Genomic DNA, 19091 nt, shown 5'->3' with positions numbered 1-19091 from the left:
TCCGAATTTACTTTAAGGTCTTGCAAAATGTATGAATCTGAATGAAATGCTTTGGATGCCTCATCCCGTAAAAAGGTAATAGCATCCGTTCTTGTTTCCGGAGCAACGGATGGCATTAATACAGGCTGAGATTCCTGGGAAGTCCTGTGAGTCAGATCAGCCCAGTGACCAGAAGTGTGCTTTTTCAGGAAGGCCGACTCCTCTCACTTGACAATTCCAAAGGGCTCTGGGAAACACCCCATTTAAGGACTGAGAAAACATCGGGGGAGGGGGTTTAGTAATGAACCTGAGTCATGGAAACTCCAGAAGTGACTGTAAGAGAAAACATAATTAACTTCTCAGTGTAAAACTTCAGTCTCCTGGGGAAAATGCTCCTGTGAGTGTAGGTGTAGACAATTTCAGGAATGAATACTGAGTAACCGAAGCTGGTGGCAATCTGGTGGGGGTTCACGGGGGTGGGGGGGGGGGCTTGAATGTGATTTTAATTAAGGGGCTCCGTTAGGAACGGGATTAAACTCCAGGTCGAGATGAGGGAACCCACCTGGGGAAGGGACCTCCTGCAGCCCCTCAGCGCCCGCGGGCCTGCGGGCCAGACACGAGGAGTATTTATTTGGTGAAATGCGGCCCCTTGTGGTCAGATTAGGGGAAAATCCAACTCCAACAGGACAGTCCTAGGAACCTACCTCAATAGGGTGTCAGGAGGCCCAGCAAAAACAGCTATGGGATTCAGAGAATTTAATAATTGTGACAAAACACCACTAGTGAGGTGTTTTATTCACTCTAAACCAGCGCATCTCGCATCCCAGCGTGCGCGGGGGTCTCCCCGGGCCAGGGGGTGGTGGCGGTGTCTTGCTGAACTTGGGTTCTGGGGCCCAGCAGACTAATGAGCTCCCCAGCAATGGCCCCGCTGTGAGTCTCCAGGGGCTGTAGAGAAGGCCCCTGCCCTCGGGTGGGCCAGGCCCGCACCATCGGACTCTGCTGCAGGGACCACAGGCCCCCGGAGAGCATCCCCCGGGGGTCCCAACTCCCTGCCGCCCCAGACACCAACACACCAGGACAACCACTTTTCTTTTGCCTCTGCAACCTCAAGAGCCTGTCTACCCCAGTTCCCTGGTTATCCTCCCCCCACCCCCGCCCCCAGAAAAGGGTGTCCTGAGGCAAAGCCCACTCCTCAGCACCCTCCTATCTTATCAGAGAAAGCAGCTCTTTCAGGGTGCCCTAGGACTGTGCCTGTTGGATGTTCACGGGATTAAAAGCCAAGGTTTTCTTTCCGGGCTTTCCGATCTCCGAACATCCCCGGCAGGATGTTTCCAGTGCCACCGATGCCCAAGTCTTCTCTCGGGACCCGCACGTTTGAAGGCGGCTTGCAATCTACGTATGAGCGGGACTCCCCACCCGCACAGCTTGCACCTCGGGGCGGGGTGGGGGGGGCACCGCGAGTCCCACTTCTTGTTTCAGGAGCAGGGCGGCCTTCGCACAGACACGGTTCCAGGAATTCATTGTATTAGGTTAGGGAGAGGATGTTTGATACAAAGTATTTTTAACTTTGATGTGGGAGGAGAAAGAGGGGATAGGTAAGGCCCGAGAATGATCACAGGTGGGTAATTACACATGTAAATGAGTTCAATTTGCTAATTTCCCCTTGAATTTCTATTTACATGGTTAACGGGGAGGTCCAACCCCACGGGAGCACTGCATTTTGGGATAGTTGTTTTTATTCTTTTTTCTTTTTTTTTAGAGATTTTATTTATTTGAGAGGGAGAGAGCGAGAGCACAAGCAGGGGGAGGGGCAGAGGAGAGGGAGAAGCAAACTCCCCACTGAGCACAGAGCACAGGCTGGATCCCAGGATCCCTGGATCAGGGCCCCACTGGAAGGCACATGCTTAATGGACTGAGCCACCCAGGCGCCCAGTTTCTTTTTATTCTCATACGTCACTTCTGAAATATTGAAAGCAATTTAGAATGCTTTGGCATAAACATTTTTCTCAGCTTAGTTGTTTTGTTTTTTTCTTTCCAGATTTTTTCAACTTACCATCACAACTGTACAAAGTAGACAGGGGATGAAAATTCTCTCTACATTTAACAGGTAAGTATTAATTACCTCCAGCATACAAGACCTGACAATGTGCTGGGCCTCTGGGAAAAAAAAAAAAAAAAAAAAAAAAAAAAAAGTCTTGCAGGAAAGTTTCTCACATAACTCTAGTTGAAATCAAAGGAGGCAAGAAAACATCCTGAAGTAATTTAGGAATGATGAAGTGGGAGAAATTACTTCTGAAAGAAATCAACAAGGGCTTCCTGGAGGAAGTAACATCCCGGCAGGATCTTGAAGGACAAGTAAAAACTGTGTGTGTGTGTGTGTGTGTGTGTGTGTGTGTGTGTGTGTATGTGTTTTAAGATTTTATTTATCTGAGAGATAGAGAGCATTAGCAGGGGGGCAGAGAGAGGCAGAGGGAGAAGCAGACTCCCTGCTGAGCAGGGAGCTGGACACGGGACTTGATCCCAGAACCTCAATATCATGACCTGAGCTGAAGTCAGATGCCTAACCAACGGAGCCATCCAGGCAACCCAAAACTGTATATATTGTTTTCAGTGGCATATGTGAGACACAAGAGTGTTCTGACTGGCAAAAGCTCAGTCCCAGGTAAGAAAAATGGGAGATAGTGCCTGGAAGCCATCGGAGGCTTAGATGCCCATAAAGCTGGAGCGCGAGAGCACCCTGGTGTTTGGGTTTGACAAAACTTGCAGACATGCACAGAAGCAAAGTCATAACGAAGTCTCCATACCCCGTCAAAGATGAGCGGCAGTGATCAGCAACATTGGCCACATGACCCCCCTTGCTGTGTGGCAACTTCTCTGGCCTATGGCACAGCAGGTGCAAAGCCTCATGGCATATCAACCTTGTTTTATCCCACGCCGCTAAGAAATACGGACAACTGAAAAGAGAATTCTAAAGGCTAGGGTGATTTTTTTTTTTTAAGATTTTATTCGTTCATTTGAGAGAGACAGAGAGAGCACAGCAGGGGGAGAGGCAGAGGGAGAGGGAAGCATACTCCCTACTGAGCTGGCAGCCTGCCAAGGGGCTCGATCCCGGGGCCTGGAGATCCTGACCTGAGCCCAAGGCAGACCCTTAACCACCCAGGCACCCCAAGGTGGGGGTATTTTACATTGTTGGAAGTTTTGGGGATTTCAGACCAACAGGAACACTTGGTGGGAACTTGGTGGGAAAACTGACTGGCAGCCCTCAAGAGAGGGGTTTCAGCAAAATGTTTCCCGCGCGCGAGGACGGCGGTTCCTAGAGCTGGCTGGGCCGCAGGGAGGCTGCTTGCCGCCAGACAGACACCCGAGCGCGCTTGCAGGGCCAGAGCGGAGTCCGCAGGCTGGGTGATGCAGCGATAGGCACCCCACTGGGTGCTCAGAGCACCTGCCAAGTGGCTGCGTCCCTTCTGGCAGAGGCCACAGGATGTGGGGATGACCGTCTGACAGAAAGACAATGGACGGACAAATGTAAAATCTGATGTCGGGGGCAGAGGGGTAAGTGCAATAAAGCAGAGAAATGACACAAAGGAGGTGGTGGGAGGGAGACCGGAGCCAGGAGACAGCGGGAGAGGGAGACCTTGCCCCAGGGCAGCCGGGGAATCTGAGGGTAGAGACAAAGAATGTGCAGGAACGTCACCGCACAAGGGTTCAGTTAGCTTCATTTTATAGAAAAGGGAGATGTTCCTGACTTCTAAGGCCTTTAAGGGCTAGTCACTCTGGGAAGTGATTCACCTCCCCTTAGGTATTTCACTGCTAAGAGCCAAGGAGGCTCTCGCTGCAGCTTGGGCCACAGCGGGGAGGCAGCAGCGCACTGCCAAGCCCTGGGAATTCGGGCTGGAACTTAACGTCTCTGAGCCTCAGTTTCCGCACCTGTAAAATGGGAGGGAGGATTCCTATGAAAGAGGCTTTTGTGAGAAGCAGGTGAGCTCCCAGCTCCCAGCACAGTGCTTGGTATGTAGCAAACAATCCTTTGCGTGCTGGATTGGAGCAGAAGTCATCCCCCGACCCCCTGGGGAAGCAGCGAGGGGGAAGCAGCTGTCTGTCTGTCCCCTTCAGGGAAAATCCTCCGCAGGTTTCAGAACATTTCTCTTCAAAATGGTGACCTTCTCTTACATTTGGTTTGAGAATTGTTACTCAACCAAACATGCGCCCAATTGTTCCAGAATTCCTGTTGCTCTGGGGAAGCCTCCAGGATTCTAAGCCCACAGCTCCTGGTAAGTGGGAGTGGGAGTCCCACGGCGGTCAGCGGGAGACTTGTGAACGTGACAACGTGTGTGGGGGAGAGAACTCAAGCTTGCGAAGTCAGCTCAGGGATTCTCACTGCCTCCCTTAGAACTCTCTCTCATTTCCTTTTTCAGCTCCCATGAGCTAGGAGGCTGAAAGGGCCCTTGAGGGCACCTTGTCCCTCTCTGCCTTAAAGTCTGATGGAGGATATCTGAAACCATGGTGGTAATTGTTTGGGGGGGGGGGGGAGTTAGGCTTAATTTAATTTTGTCCGGCTAGCAGAAGTCGATTGGAGCTAACTTGAACGAAATGAGGCCAGTTCTAGTTCAAACCACAGGTGGGCCATCACCCCTCCGACCCCTTCCTTCCCGTTGCCATCTAATTATCACAAGAATTTAGACAAGTGTACACATTCTGAAGAGACTACAATTACATAGATTGACCTTGACTGCCTGCCGCTGTGATCACCTGCCTAGATAAACCCCTGCCAGATAGATGGAACTCAGCTCTTATTAAACAAAATTAATGATCAGTACCCAAACCAGTCTGGGTTAGATCAAAGAGTAAATGATCTTACCTCAGTTCAAAGCAATTGCAAATGTGCTGTCTGCTGCTTCACAGGCAGTGCAACCGCCCACCTATTTATTCAGGAAGAACAAAAAGAGATATACAGATATATATACACAACATTGACTATTTATACAAAATTTTAAGCCATTAGCTTTCAGGTACCTCTGCTTTTTCTCCAGGCGGTGAAGAATGTGGCTGTAGTCACTAAAGTCTTAAGATACAGTGTTTCATTTTAGATTTATTAAATGAAAAGACATTAGATGGAATCGTCTGGGTGACAAAAGAATTCCTTTTCCTTCCCTTAAACTTTAAGACAAACAGTATGGAGGGAGATTCAAAATACACAGTAATGTCCTGGGAAACCAGCTGGTGGCGGTGTGAAGGGGCATTTTGGGTTCTTTAGCACGTGCTGATTTTTCTGGTATAAACACTCCCAGCCACGGCCAACGCGAAGCTACCAACAGTTTAACAACCAACTCACAAAATTCCTGACAATTTAACAGCTGGCTCTCAGATCCTGCACGCCCTGGAGCCAGACGGAGGTAACTGGTTTAAGATTTCACACCTTCCCTCTTATTTGACAAGTAAACTCAGTTGTTAAGCCACTGAAAGTGTGAATTTCATACCATATGATTGCACTTGAACAGGTTTTAAAATGTTTCCTTAAAAATAGGTGTTCACTAAAAATCAGGTATTTAATAATGCAGAAACATAGTTATGAAGTAGTTTAAGTGAAAACAGTATGTTTGGTATTATTCCAAATTTGCATATAACAATGACTATAAAAACGTACCCCGAAAAGTCAATCATTAATTTTTTTAGTTGTGAGATTATGTGCTTTATTTTCTTCTTTGTGCTATTTTTCAAAATTTCTGCAATGTTCATATGTTGTGTTTGTAATTGGAGAAAGAAGCAAATGGTAATATATATATTTTTACTATGGTGTTTCACATTTCTCCCTTTACACTCCTAGAATCTTATGGGGATACTAGGTAGGAAGGAATCAGATCAACTCTATTCTAAACAAGGTTATAAATCACTGTCATTTCATTTTTGTGATGCTTTACTGTTTTCAAAGCACTCTCATAAGCATTACCTAATTTGATAATCTGTGATTCAGGGGAAGGTTATTATAGCCTCTTTTTATAGATGAGGAAACAAAGGCTCAAAACGATTAAATAATTTGCTCAAGGTCACATGGCTGAAGAAAGCAGTTCGACTGGGATCCTGACCCAGGATTTCTGCTACCTGTGAGACCATCCCTCAAACACAAGCTGAGCAAGTCTCGCTCACAGCTTCTTTGTTCAAGAATTTCCCACTAAATGCGTAGACCCAGTTCTGCAAGGAGGCCTTCCCCTGATGCTGCCCATTTTACATGTCCAGAGCTTGACTAGAACCATCCAGACAGGACGCGTTCCATCCCGGCGCAGGTGCTACACAGAGCAATGACCGCAGTGTGCTCTCTAGCTTGGAAATTTACAAACACGATGAGAGCATTTGCTGAGGACAGAACCCACACTCGGATGAAACTATAATGTTCTATGCAGACGTGGTTAGAAGAATCTAAAAAGATCATGTAATAGGTCCTGGTATCAGCTTCCAGAGCTTCTCCCTAAAGAACAGGGGAGTGCCCCTTTACGGGGATGGCTGACAGGACAATTTCTGGGTAGATCTGCCTGAAGACTCTTTGAGTCTTTTGCAACTTGGGCTGGAATGTCCGTGTCTTGCTTCAGCACCGCATTCCTGCCCACCAGCCGTGCTTCATCAGAACTTGGCAAGCAGCAACGAGAGCACACTGTTTTTCAGTCACAAGGAACAGAAACAAGAACCCATTGCCTCAAGTCTTGTCGATGACAGGACGTGGATACACAGGATGCGTTTTTACAGTAGCGTTCTGAGACCTCAGGCAAAAGCCTTTCAAGCCAGGCCTCCCAGCCTTCGGGGAAACAGGAGAGGCTGGCCCGGAATGGGGTGGGGGGGGCCCCCTCCTCCTGCAGGTGTCACAGAGCAGCATGCAGGGAGGACAAAGTATTCCCACCCGGAGGCCTCGAGGTGAGCGGTCCGGGAAGCTGAGCAGCTCTCTGGCAGGGGCAAGAACATGCCTCAGTGACATCACGGGCAGAGGCCGAAGATGCAGACTCCGCCTTACGAAATGCAACTGTCTCCTGGGATCTCCTTCCGGGGGCTTCAGAGCAGAGCACGTGATACAAGCGTGTGAGCGTCCCATCTGCACCCAGGAGTGTTCCCTTAGCTTCCTCTGAAGGACAGCCTGACAGCAAAGGCAACTGTGGCTAACCCAAGTCCGCACCAGAGGCAGCCCAGAGCACCTGAGCTGGGCTCGTCTCCTGATCCACAACAGACGCTCAGTCAGCACTTTGGATCTTAGAAATGATTTTTCACTGGTGAAATGAGTAGTTTTCAAGATGCGTGGATTAACTAGAAATCTTGCCCCAGTAGGAGCAGAATAAAGGAATTAGGGAGCCAAACCACCTGTCTTTGGAACAGCCCTGAACGTGACTGCTGGTCTGTTGCCGCCGCACAACCAGGAAGTTAGAGGAATTCCTGCTGTTACCGCACTCACCCATCTGCTCCAAATGAACTCACGTGCCAGCTGCCCTGAAGCACCCGAGGGGACAGACACTGGGGACTGCCTCGAGCTGACCGAGGCAAGACGACCGTGTTGTTGCCAGCAGGGACAAGTATGTGCTGTCTCACCACCATATTCTACCTGGTCGCAGTCTGCGTGAGAGGAGACCAAGGGGGCTCACTAATCTCTAATTGCCAGGTGTTACTGCCAATCTATCAAAAATAATAACTGTAAATGAGTCAGTCAATCCTTTTGTTGGGATACCTTTAAGTATTCTCAGAAATAAGTAGGGAACTCCTGAGCAGAAACTGAGTTGAGTTCCTCATACATACTGAGTACTAATGTTGTGCGGCCTCAACTGGACCCAAAACCAGAAAGGCGCCTGGAGAAATCTGGGGTTACCTGTACATTCCTGAGCAGGCTTTCATGGCGTCAGGATTTCTGAGTTCAGTTAAATACCGCAACTCAGTTTTGTTGCAATCAATCTTAAAATACTTTGTTTTCATCTTTAGTCTCCTCCTGATTTTAAAGATAGCACAGGCTTACTCTAAGTCTCACATTACAGAATATTGAAAATTCCCCAGAACCCCGCCCTCAGAGAATGACTACTGGTCTCTTTGGCAAATACTATTCCAGATTTTGGGGGGCATACAGGAGTAAACAAACAGACCCAGAGGAATTCTACTACCGTGAGACTCTATGCTGTTCGGCTCCTGTGCAAGTTTTCAAACAGTTCTGACAAGTGATTCAACTGACCGGTTTCTTCAGAGAGCTTTATGCATCCATTTTCAGAGAGAGTCAGTCACACAGTGGGAGGAAAAACCCCTAAGATTTTCTTGCCATTCAATATTAAATATTTCCCAAAGTATTAAAGGTGAATGAAAATTTTTTTAAAGGAAATGAATAATGAACTCAGTACAGAGAGAAGAGTTCAAAAGATCATGGCAGTTTCTTATCAACACAAAAGCTACTAAATTCCAATTTCAGCAAGTATCATAAAATGGCTTTAAAATTCAACTTCAGGAAATAACCATCTCTTTACCATTTATTATATTGTAAAGTAGTTCTACAATTCTTCTCACTTGATCAATACAAGAGAATATACATACAGCCCTTTAGAACTCTTTCCATTCTAGGTGAAATCAAATGATAACCAGAATTGCTACATATGAAAGAAGTGTCCATCAGCAGGGAGTCCAGAGTGGGGGCACTTAGAAGATTTCAGCTTTTGCAACTGGTGAAGGACAATTTTGATTCAACCTCCCATAGCTTCGTTTGTAAGGCTTTCAAAACATCTTCCATCTATTGAATTAAAAAAATATTTTCAGATACACATAGATTATGATTAAAATCATACCTGATTAAAATACGTATCATTAACAAAATTTATGAAAAGTTATATATTTATATACACATACACATACACACACACACACACACACGAATTTATAGTGGAATATTATACTGCCATGAGAAAGGCTGAGATCATGAGACAACATGGATGGACCTACAGGCGATCAGGCTAAGTGAAATAAGTCAGGCTGAAAAAGACAAATATTATTGATTCCACTCATAAATGGAATCTAAAAATATGAATAAACAAACAAAGGGCAGAATTAGACTTCTAAGTACAGAGAATAAACTGACGGTTGCCAGAGGGGAGGGAGAGGGGGTGTTGGGCAAAATGGGTGAAGGCCTCCAGTTATGGAACGAGTAAGCCATGGGAGTAAAAGAATATAAGGAATACAGTCAATGATATTGTAATAGTGAGGTAATAGGACAGACAGTAGCTATACTTGTGGTGAACAAAGCATAATGTATCAACTTGTCAAAACACTTAAGTTGTACACCTGAAACTAATGTAATATTGTGTGCCAACTAGACTCAAATTTTATAAAAATAAAAGAAAAATAAGTTAACGACAAAAAAAAGGTATGCATTACACGTGAAAGTGTTTAGAGGCATACTCTGAATTTTATGTAAATAAGGCATCGTTGTCAGCCTCTAACCTAGAGCTTCTATCCACTCCTCGGTACCTTGCCTATCTGCCATGGGACGACGTCAACATTCAAAAACATTTGCAGGTTGTTTAGACCAGGAGGACTGAATCAAATGAAATATAGTTTACTAGTTTCTGGATCTATATGGTTTTGATTGAGACATGAAACGTCTTATAATTTTTTTTGATAAAGCTTTAGCGTAAGTTTGGCTAACCCCCAAAATCAACTTTATTAACGCCTGAAATAAAACAGGCGCTCTCTTACCAGGGTAAGTACTAAGACCAAACCAGATGCCATTCCGAGGGCTGTCTGTGCAGGAGTGCTTGCGCACTAATAGGAAGTTGTTCATACAAAGATAGAAAAAGTACAGAACAGAATTACCTGCTTTAGAGACTTTTCTATTTCAACTCTGCTTTCGAGATTAAAAAGTTCTTTATCTTCTGACACAATTTGCTTTTCCGAGGACCCTAAAATATAACTGTGGTATAGCATAGTACAAAGTTAAAATATGAAAAAGAGGCAAATATGAAATTCATGTTAGTTAATAACATTAACTCTATCTTACACTATGTATTTGTACCAAATGAACATAAAATAACGTTTTTGTTACTACTAACTTACACAGGAAGTTGTACCACCTAAAATCAAGTTTTTCTCCAAAATACCCTGGTCCAGGCATTGCTTTATATTATCCAAAATTCTAAGTATTTCATTCCTTGAACAAACTTGGTCTTTAGTTAACCGAGTAGCAAAACATTAACATAGTTCAAAATTCCTTTTTTTTTTAAAAAAAGATTTTATTTATTTATTTGGCAGAGAGATCACAAGTAGGCAGAGAGGCAGGCAGAGAGAGGGGAGGAAACAGGCTCCGCATGGAGCAGAGAGCCCAATGCAGGGCTCAATCCTGGGACCCCGGGACCCTGGGATCATGACCTGAGCCGAAGGCAGAAGCTTTAACCCACTGAGCCACCCAGGCACCCCTCCTAGTTCAAAATTCTATAATTAAAAAGTTTTAAAAGATTCTGAAGAAGCCACTGCTTTTTTGCTTTCTATAAGTTTTTGGGAACATGGGTACTTTCAAATTTGACTTTTAGTAAATAATATATGGAGTCAATTCTTGGTGACTTGGATTTGCCAACTTCAACAGATATCCTCCAAGTTATGTTTCGCTCAGCTCTCTCAGGTTAGGAGATGCTGTGGTGTAGAAAATATGAGACAAGAGAAGTGTTGGCCTGGAAACAAGGAAAACAGTCCCCGGGTTGGTAACCCAATAAGTCTAAACAGGAAACAAGAAGGTGCTAATATTTCTCCAAAGAAAGCTGATGAATGTGCGTTTCTTCCACAGTCTTTCCTCACACGCAGCTACTTCAGCAGGTCACTTCCTTTGTCAAATAAGACCAAGCTTCCCTTGGAAGCCTCAGTGATTGTATTTCTGAAAAATGGCATGGGAGGTAAAAAGGCAGAAGGCAATTAACATCCTGTTTAGGAAAGAAGAATTCCATGAGGTGGGAAAGGAAGTGGCGTGCAGTAATTTACAGAACTGTAAACAGGGGCGCCCGGCTGGCTCAGTCCGCAGAGCACGCGACTCTCGATCCTGGGGTCATGTGTTTGAGCCGAAACTGGGTGTAGAAATTACTTAAAAATAGTCTTTTAAAAAACCCCCAAAAGTATAAATAAACACTTCTAAAACCAACCAGGTTCCTTGGCATTAAAATTCTTTTCATCTTGGGGTGCCCGGATGGCTCTGTCGTTAAGCACCTGCCTTCAGCTCAGGTCATGGTCCCGGGGTCCTGGGATTGAGCCCCGCATTGGGCTCCCGGCTCGGTGGGAAGCCTGCTTCTCCCACTCGCCCTGCTTGTGTTCCCTCTCTCACTACGTCTCTCTGTCAAATAAATAAATAAATTCTTTTCTTCTTAAACTATTCTTCTTTCCTGATGTATAAGGTTTTCAGGCATCTTTAAAGGCTTGAGGGTTACATCTTTTGCAGGATAAGTGAAAATACATTGGGGTCAAATAAGTGATTTAATTTTGTGTTTCCTATTTAAAAAGGCTCAAGAATTAGAAGGCCACTAAGATGCCTGAAACTCTTGGGTGCCTGGGTAGCTCAGTCAATTATATGTCTGCCTTTGGCTCAGGTCATGATCCCAGGGTCCTGGGACTGAGCCCCATGTCAGGCTCAGTGGGGAGCTTGCTTCTCCCTCTTCCTCTGTCCCTACCCCTTGTTCATACATTCTTTCTCTCTCCAAGATATAAAATCTTTTAAAAATAAATAAATAAAAATTAAAAATAAATAAATAAAAGCTATCTGAAAACTCCTTAACTGACATCTGTCATCAGCCTCCTATCTGCCTTGTTTCCAAATGTCTACTTTTTATAGAAATCTTAGAGAATGAAGGCACTTCCTTGCATGCCTCAGAAAAAAAACAGGCAATTCCTTACTAGATGCAAGAAAATAAATAAAATCTTTAAAAAAGATTGTATTGGACTTTGTATTTCTGCTTTTCCAGAAGACCAAAGGGACTTCCTTCCTAACCAGTTTTGAAATTCCAAATCCTTCATATTCTAGATGGCTAAAAACTTGGGAGAGGGGGGTTGGAATAAAATGGATGACACATATTGATCTGCACAACTGCTTAAAAAATCCTCTTAAACTAAATCAATTTTTATGGAAAACTGAACCTATTTTTATTCTGAAAAAAACATTCTCACAGTGATTTCTCCTTACAACTTATGTCTGATTTTCCAATACCAAATACATTAGGTCAAAACAAAGAAAAAATCACCAGCTCTACTGTCAGAAATTATTACTTGAAAATATATTTTAACCAAACAGTGTTGATTTAGTTCTGAAGTTTTCATACCCATTTTTCTGCAAACAACTTTCCAAGAAATCAGTTACAAGGTACTCATTTATTCAGTATACTTACCTTTCAATGGCTTCCACACTGAGGCAAAACAAGTCTCTCTTGTAGTCTAGGCTCTTGGGTGTGCACCTGTACACGTAGCCAAGCCTGAGCGAGCACCCCGTGCAGGAGAGGGCCTCCAGAATGCTGCACAGAGGAAGGACCATTGCTTCAGCCAGGGAAGGAGCAACTCATTATCACAAAAATCCCACTGTTAAAACCCATAAACGCTTAATATTTAAGTTGCTAAAATAGGTTATTCCAACCTACTAGGTCACATGTTATGTATAAAGAAGGAAAAAAATAATAGTAAAATATTTATATTAAAAAATGTAGACAGTCACCTCCAGGCTACACTGCCTGCAGCACCTAGTGACAGGGGACATCAGAAAAGTGACAAGGGAGGATACTGATGTGGTGTTTTTCTAGAATGTAAATACCTCCATCTGGTATTAAGAAAAATTACCTAAAAATTAAAAATAAGACAAGGATTCCACATGCCCTTTTATTGGCACACTGTCCAACAAGCCCACCAAGCCTCATGAACGCTCGCGGACAAGGAGGCAGATTTCTTCTGCGATGATCCGGGAAACAAGTATCTTTAATCTGTAGGCCGTGTGGTGTCTGCTACAATGACTCACCTCTACTATTACAGCACAGAAGCAGCCACAGATAATACATAGCTGAATCCACACTGTGTCTGTGTTCCAATAAAAATATACTTCCAAAATAAGTGCCTGGCCCATGGGCCATACTCTGCCCTCCCGGAAGGCAACACTGGTTGCTCACTACTACTGATTAGGGCCCAGACTCTCCGAAGTTAGATGATAACTTATAGAAAGGAGATTAATAAGATTGATAATTTGTAAAATCAGAAATAATTTTAGTCTGGTAGAGACACAAAGGTTCTCTGCTAGTAGAAAAGGTAACCTCAAAGGCCGAGGCTCTGCTGTCCTGCAGGACAGTAACTAGATTTGTTCCAAAGAGACTCCTTCCCTAAACCAGCTCTGCGAGGCTCCGACTCCCCGAGCAATGAGTTAAATAAATCTCTGACATGTGCTCATCATGTTCCTGTTAGGGGTGCCTTTTTCTCTCTTTTTTTTTTAAGATTTTATTTACTTATTTGGCAGAGAGATAGCACAAGCAGGAAGAGCAGTGGGCAGAGGGAGAGGGAGAAGCAGGCTCCCCGCTGAGCAGAGAGCGCGATGCGGACTCGAGCCCAGAATCCTGGGATCGTGACTGCCTTTCTCTTTTTAATTACACTTTGACCTAACACTCTTCTATCCACTACAGATATGTTGTACACAGACAACTCACAAATATTTTACTTGATGATCCAAGTTCTCCACATAATTGTTCCTTCATTCTAGTTATTTCTCATCTCAGGCTCTGCATATTTGAATATAATCTCCCCCACAATGTCAATTCGTGTCTTCTGAAAATCTTAGAATCCAGTCACCCAAATGCCCTGTCAAGTTGACCTATCCAAATTTGCCAACGTTTAAGTATCTATAATAAATCACAGTCCCAACACATAGCAAACTGATAACTGAAGATTTAGATCTAGGGATCATAATATAATATACATCACAAAAGATAGCTATTATTTCAAAATTCCTATTGGTATTAGCCATTTGTAATAACTACAGAGCTATTCCTGTTATCAAAAAGTGGAGCCAACCAAGACTCAAACAACATTAAATTAGAGACTGCATTATTGTTTACCTAAAGATACTGAGAGACTTTTTTAACTATTGCAGCTACATATGGAACAAAGAACAAAATGCCCAATAAATGATAAGTCCCTACTGGTGATATAATTAGCTAGATAATATGCCACTGATCATATATTAAGCTTCTACATGTTTTTATATTTTTAAAAATATTATATATTTTTTTAATAGTTCAAATTTATATTTATTTTTTATTTTATATTTCTTAGTAAAGCCCTGGAGGGAACCCTATCCATACTACCAAGAGTGAACAGGCAGATGTCCATACTACATCTCGAACTTCGTCGTCTCTGTGTGGCTGCCATACACAATTACCAAGATTGCGAACAAACATATAATGCAGGTGTAATCACCAAAAAGGATACTTAAATAAACCTAAAATACAAAACACACTCATCAACAGATAACAGTGTCTTATCCCAGATTACCCAAATCAAAAAACAGCACTGAGGAACACACATGCAAACCCGTTCACACCTCCAGAGTGACCTTGAGGAACAATGGAGAGAGCAGCACAGTTACTGCAACGTCCTTCTGCTTTCCCCACTGGCCAGGATTTGGCCAGAACTCAGCCTTAACACTGAACAATACTGAGAAAGCAGTGCCAGAAATCCTAGGGTGATTTTTCAAAGAAAATGAGTTTTCGAAGAAAAGAGTGAGCATGTAAGAACCTTAATGAATGACAGAAAGAACCCAGGAAACGGCACTGCTAACCTCACGACACGTTTCTAAAACCCACGAGTGCCCTTGTTGGCTATCCGGTCAGACAGGCCCATCAAAAACTTAAGAGCATCCCAAGGCAATATGGTAGGTTATTTCCCCAAGTGCAGATTATGGGACCCTAGTGAATGTCTTGAATTTAAATTTATGTGGCAAAAGTGATGGGTTCAGGTGACACAAGTAAACAGGACTAAATAACAATGGCTCACAGAATAGGAGTCAATTCCCCTTTTCAGTTCCCTATCAATCCCGATTATAAAAAGAAAGTCTCAGTCCAGGGGTAGGAAATCTTTAACAAGAATCTCACAGCTGCAGATCTCTTAACAGTGAGAATCCAGACCTCAGGCTCAGAACCAGTCAGGTGATAGCATCTTTGCTAGAATTTAATAACAATTTGTTTTCACTATGGTTAATTTCTAGTTCAAGCAAATGATATGGCAGTAATATATCAGATTCCTTTTGAAATAAATTTAAATGAAAATCTGGAGTCAATGTAATGAAAGATACTAAGTACATGATAGCAAAGCTAGTATGTGGATATGGCAAAAATGGTGAAAGTGGCATCAAAATAACTAACATTGGAAGGAAAGAAGAAAGAACACTTTCCAAGAAGGAAGGAGAGACAGGCACCTGGTGGCTCAGTCGGTTAAGCAACTGCCTTCGGCTCAGGTCATGATCCTGGAGTCCTGGGATCGAGTCCCGCATAGGGCTCCCAGCTCCGCAGGGAGTCTGCTTCTCCCTCTGACCTTCTCCCCTCTCGTGTGCTTTCTCTCTCTCTCTCTCAAATAAATAAATAAAATCTTTAAAAAAAAAAACAAAAAAAGAAGGAAGGAGAGACACGGGCACCATCCTAGCTCTACTAAACAGTCTTATGGTTTAAGCAAACTTCTAATCTCACCAGGTCTTTCTTTATCTACAGAATGAGAAATGATCTAAGGCTGGTTTTCCAGACTGAGGTCCTCTGCGTCCCCGCAGCACCACTTCCATCACATCCACATACTACTTGTACTGTTATTAATTTAATTCTCCTTAAAGAGGGTAATTTTTTAAATTGAAACACACTTTATTTGAATAGGACCCTCCGGCACTACTTTAAAATGAAAAATGAGTATTTTTAAATACACACTAAAACAAATACATGATTATTAATTTCTGTTTAGTTGTTTGTATGCCACCCAAAGTTACTTAAGACAGATCAGTTAAGACACACTTTGGGCAACAATTATACAGGCAGAGCCTGAGGATGCGGCTTGTAGCAGTCGGTGGCAGGTACATCAAGACGGTGATCCCTTCGACTCCTGCAGCTGCAGCACGGGCCCCGGACTGTTGGAGCCCCCGTGCTGGTTGCTTCTGGCCTCATGTAGCCTTGTCAGTTTACCTCAACAGGCCACATGTCCACGCGTGTGAGTGTGATGCCAGCATTTTCTATGGGTAACATAACATTAAAAAAAAGTAGGTAGCATTGGTCTAAGGCACCCTTTGGCTGGGATTTTATGATACAGATAATTTCTTTTTCTACTTTTATTTTCAACTTGCTTTAGCACTAAGCCCAAAGACCCAGAAGAGAGTGTCGGAATGTGACTTTGGAAATTCAGAAACTCTTTCATCACAATATCTAAAAATGACCACCATCACTCAAAAATTCTTACATTAAAATGACTGATTCTATATTGATCACCATGAAGAAAGTTATATCCCAACTACTCTTACTGGTAATGACCTTATTAAAGATTTTTAGTTGAAAAATAAACATCTTCTCTAATACATATATTCACACAGATAATAGCCTTACTCACCAACCATTTTCATTTTTACGTTTGGATAGTATCTGTTCCTTATCCACAGCAACATTACAGGAAACACCTACAGCAAAGTAACATAACGTATTAATGTGGTTTGCTATAATACACCTGCAGATATTTAAAGAAACTCTAACTCAATTTTTACTTTAGCACTCAGAGAACCAGAAAAAATAAGAGCCCAGAGTCACATATAAACAAAGGTGGTTCAAAACTAAATGTACAGAGGTCTTCTGGAAAAAAGATGGCAGAATGAGAGTTACTTCTTTCTCTTCCCTGAAAACCACTGACATTAATAGAAGGAGTAAAATTAGCAGGGAAAATTCAACAGCCAATAAAACTTGAAACAATTAGAACCTCAATCACAGACTGCCAAGAATACCTGCAAGGTATAATAAAAGTGGGAAAACCCCCAGAAAGATGCTTAAAGCCCATGTTTCAAATGCAGAGTTCTTAGGGACCTGGACAAAAATCTTTTAATTAGACCATGTCCTGGATAGGGTCACAGTTGACCCCAGAAGCAGGAAACATTTCCAGAGGATCCAGGTCCAGGATGCACTAAAGGAAGGGATAGGGGATGGAGGGAAATGAAGAAGGGACATCACACCTAAAATGTCCACACTAACCTCAGGGCCTCTGCACTAGCTTCTCTCTGCCTGGAAAAAGCAAAGAGCGTGACCCCAGAATTGTGCATGTAGTCAAGTTGCCATTCGTGTATAGAGAGAACAGAAAGACATTTCCAACCATTCAAACTTGAAGTTTTCTTGGGGATTGGGGTGGGGGTGAAGAGTGTCTACTGATGATAATGAAATAAACAACTCAGAAATGAGAAAGCTATTAATAAGAGTCCTGGAGTTAAAAAAACAAATTCATACAAGAAGGTATATTAAGGTTCAACAACCACGCTATGGCTACAGAACAGAATAAGTGTGATAAACCTTGACAAACTAAAAATAATCAAACTAACTCAAACCGAGGCAGGAGGGAATAGAAATTAACCAAAGAATTCATTTCTTTATCTTTCACAGCAGCAGTGATGAAGAGGGGGAGTAAATCGAATTATCTAAAGCTGATTAAGTTTTTAAAATTTAAAAACTGATAAAAAGTAAATGTGTTTTTATATATATTTTAAAAAGGGGAAAAAAGCATGTGGCAAATGATAGAAGAGAGACTGTAAAAACAGAAAGTACAAATAAAATGAAAGGTTAAACATCAAATGTATTATTTCTTGCCTACTAAGAAAAAGAGATTCTCCTACAATATCAAAAACCTCAACCCAAGTACACACTGTTCTAATGGCAGCAACTCTGGAAACAATCTAGACCTCCAACAACAGACACTGATTGGGAGGATTAATGGTATCTCCGTGGTGAATTTCTTCCAAATATTTATAGAATTCAGACATAAACCTGATTTGAAAACCACAAGTCCAAAAAGAATAGCCATTTTTACAGCCATTCAGAAAATTACATGTGAACCACTCCCCTAAGTAAATACTAGGAAATCAACAAAGCAGAGAAACACAGAGGTAACTGGCAGAGCCAGTATTAGAAGCTAGATTTCAAGCCACCTTCTTGACTTGTTTACAATTAACTCCTTCCTCTCCAGTTTTGAGGAGACTGTTAGTGTTTTTATTACAAGTTTCCTTAAAAAAAAATATTCTGATAGTAATGTGTTCTGACAACTCTAACACAACTAATAAGATAAGAAAAACCAATCCTGACATCCCCCTGCAGGAAACAGGTAGCTGAAAAGCTTCATTTCCTAAATAAACCATGAACATATTATTTACGAATTAACAGCCAGCTAATTTCTGTGGGGAGTAATAGAGAGTGGCCACATCCCAAATGCTTAGAGTTTAGGTCACTTTTTACTGTACAATGCTCACAAAGATGCCGACTGAATCGCTGCTCTTCTGGGTTGGCGGAATCCCAGAAAAGGACCCATCATTCGTGAGCCCAAGGTGCTGGGGTGACCCTCCTCCTCCCTTTTTCCTGGGACAGCTCACCTTCTAAGATTTCTTTGCTTTTAAAAACCCTGGACGGCCCCAAAACAGCCACCTCCCCTTCTCCTCCCAGGCGGTCCAGGTGCCGCACAAGCTCTTCCCCGCCTCCTCACCCCCACCCCCACTTCCCACCCAGGCGCGGCAACTGACAGCGCAGCAAGATGCAGTTGGTGTCCTCCTGGCTCGTCACCCAGCTCAGCGAGTCGCCCAGTGGCCGCCTGCAGCCGGAGCACAGAAACACCAGCGGCCTGTCCTCCTCCTCGGCGGGGTCCGCAGCCTCCTCGCGCCGCGTCCCCTCTCCACAGGCCACCGACGCGTCTCCGCTCACGGAGTTCCACATGTTTGCCCACTTCTGCAGCAGCTGGTGACGGTTCGAGTCTTCCGAGAGCCGCCTGCCCAACAGAGAGGAGTCGCTCCACTTGCCCTTGTCACCGCCACACGTACAGCTTGTAGAAGAGCATCCCTTGCAACGACTGGAAGACCAAGCGGCCGCCATTCCTCCAAATCGCCCGCG

The 19091-nt window shown here is 43.4% G+C and overlaps 1 protein-coding gene across 1 annotated transcript; it reads right to left on the bottom strand.

Moving 5' to 3' along the window:
* Window positions 1-7653: 7653 nt before the first annotated feature.
* Window positions 7654-19091, bottom strand: MIS18A (MIS18 kinetochore protein A). The gene is made up of 5 exons (XM_032865436.1): window positions 18728-19091; window positions 16570-16636; window positions 12345-12467; window positions 9799-9895; window positions 7654-8719 (listed from the first exon to the last, which is right to left on the bottom strand). Exons 1-5 carry the CDS (start codon window positions 19071-19073, stop codon window positions 8639-8641), a joined length of 714 nt encoding a protein of 237 aa, XP_032721327.1. The 5' UTR covers window positions 19074-19091; the 3' UTR covers window positions 7654-8638.

Source organism: Lontra canadensis, unplaced genomic scaffold (assembly GCF_010015895.1).
Source record: "Lontra canadensis isolate GAN:19392208 unplaced genomic scaffold, GSC_riverotter_1.0 scaffold29, whole genome shotgun sequence".
Classification (NCBI taxonomy): domain Eukaryota; kingdom Metazoa; phylum Chordata; class Mammalia; order Carnivora; family Mustelidae; genus Lontra; species Lontra canadensis.
Note: the sequence above shows the minus strand (reverse complement) of the source record. Positions and strands in the feature narration are given on the sequence as shown.

Coding starts and splice junctions, on each gene's coding strand:
- MIS18A (XM_032865436.1), bottom strand. CDS start 19,073: ATGGCGGCCGCTTGGTCTTCCAGTCGTTGCAAGGGATGCTCTTCTACA. Junction 16,637..18,727: donor CAACTGCATCTTGCTGCGCT/GTCAGTTGCCGC, acceptor ACTTTGCTGTAG/GTGTTTCCTGTAATGTTGCT. Junction 12,468..16,569: donor CGTAAAAATGAAAATGGTTG/GTGAGTAAGGCT, acceptor TCCTCTGTGCAG/CATTCTGGAGGCCCTCTCCT.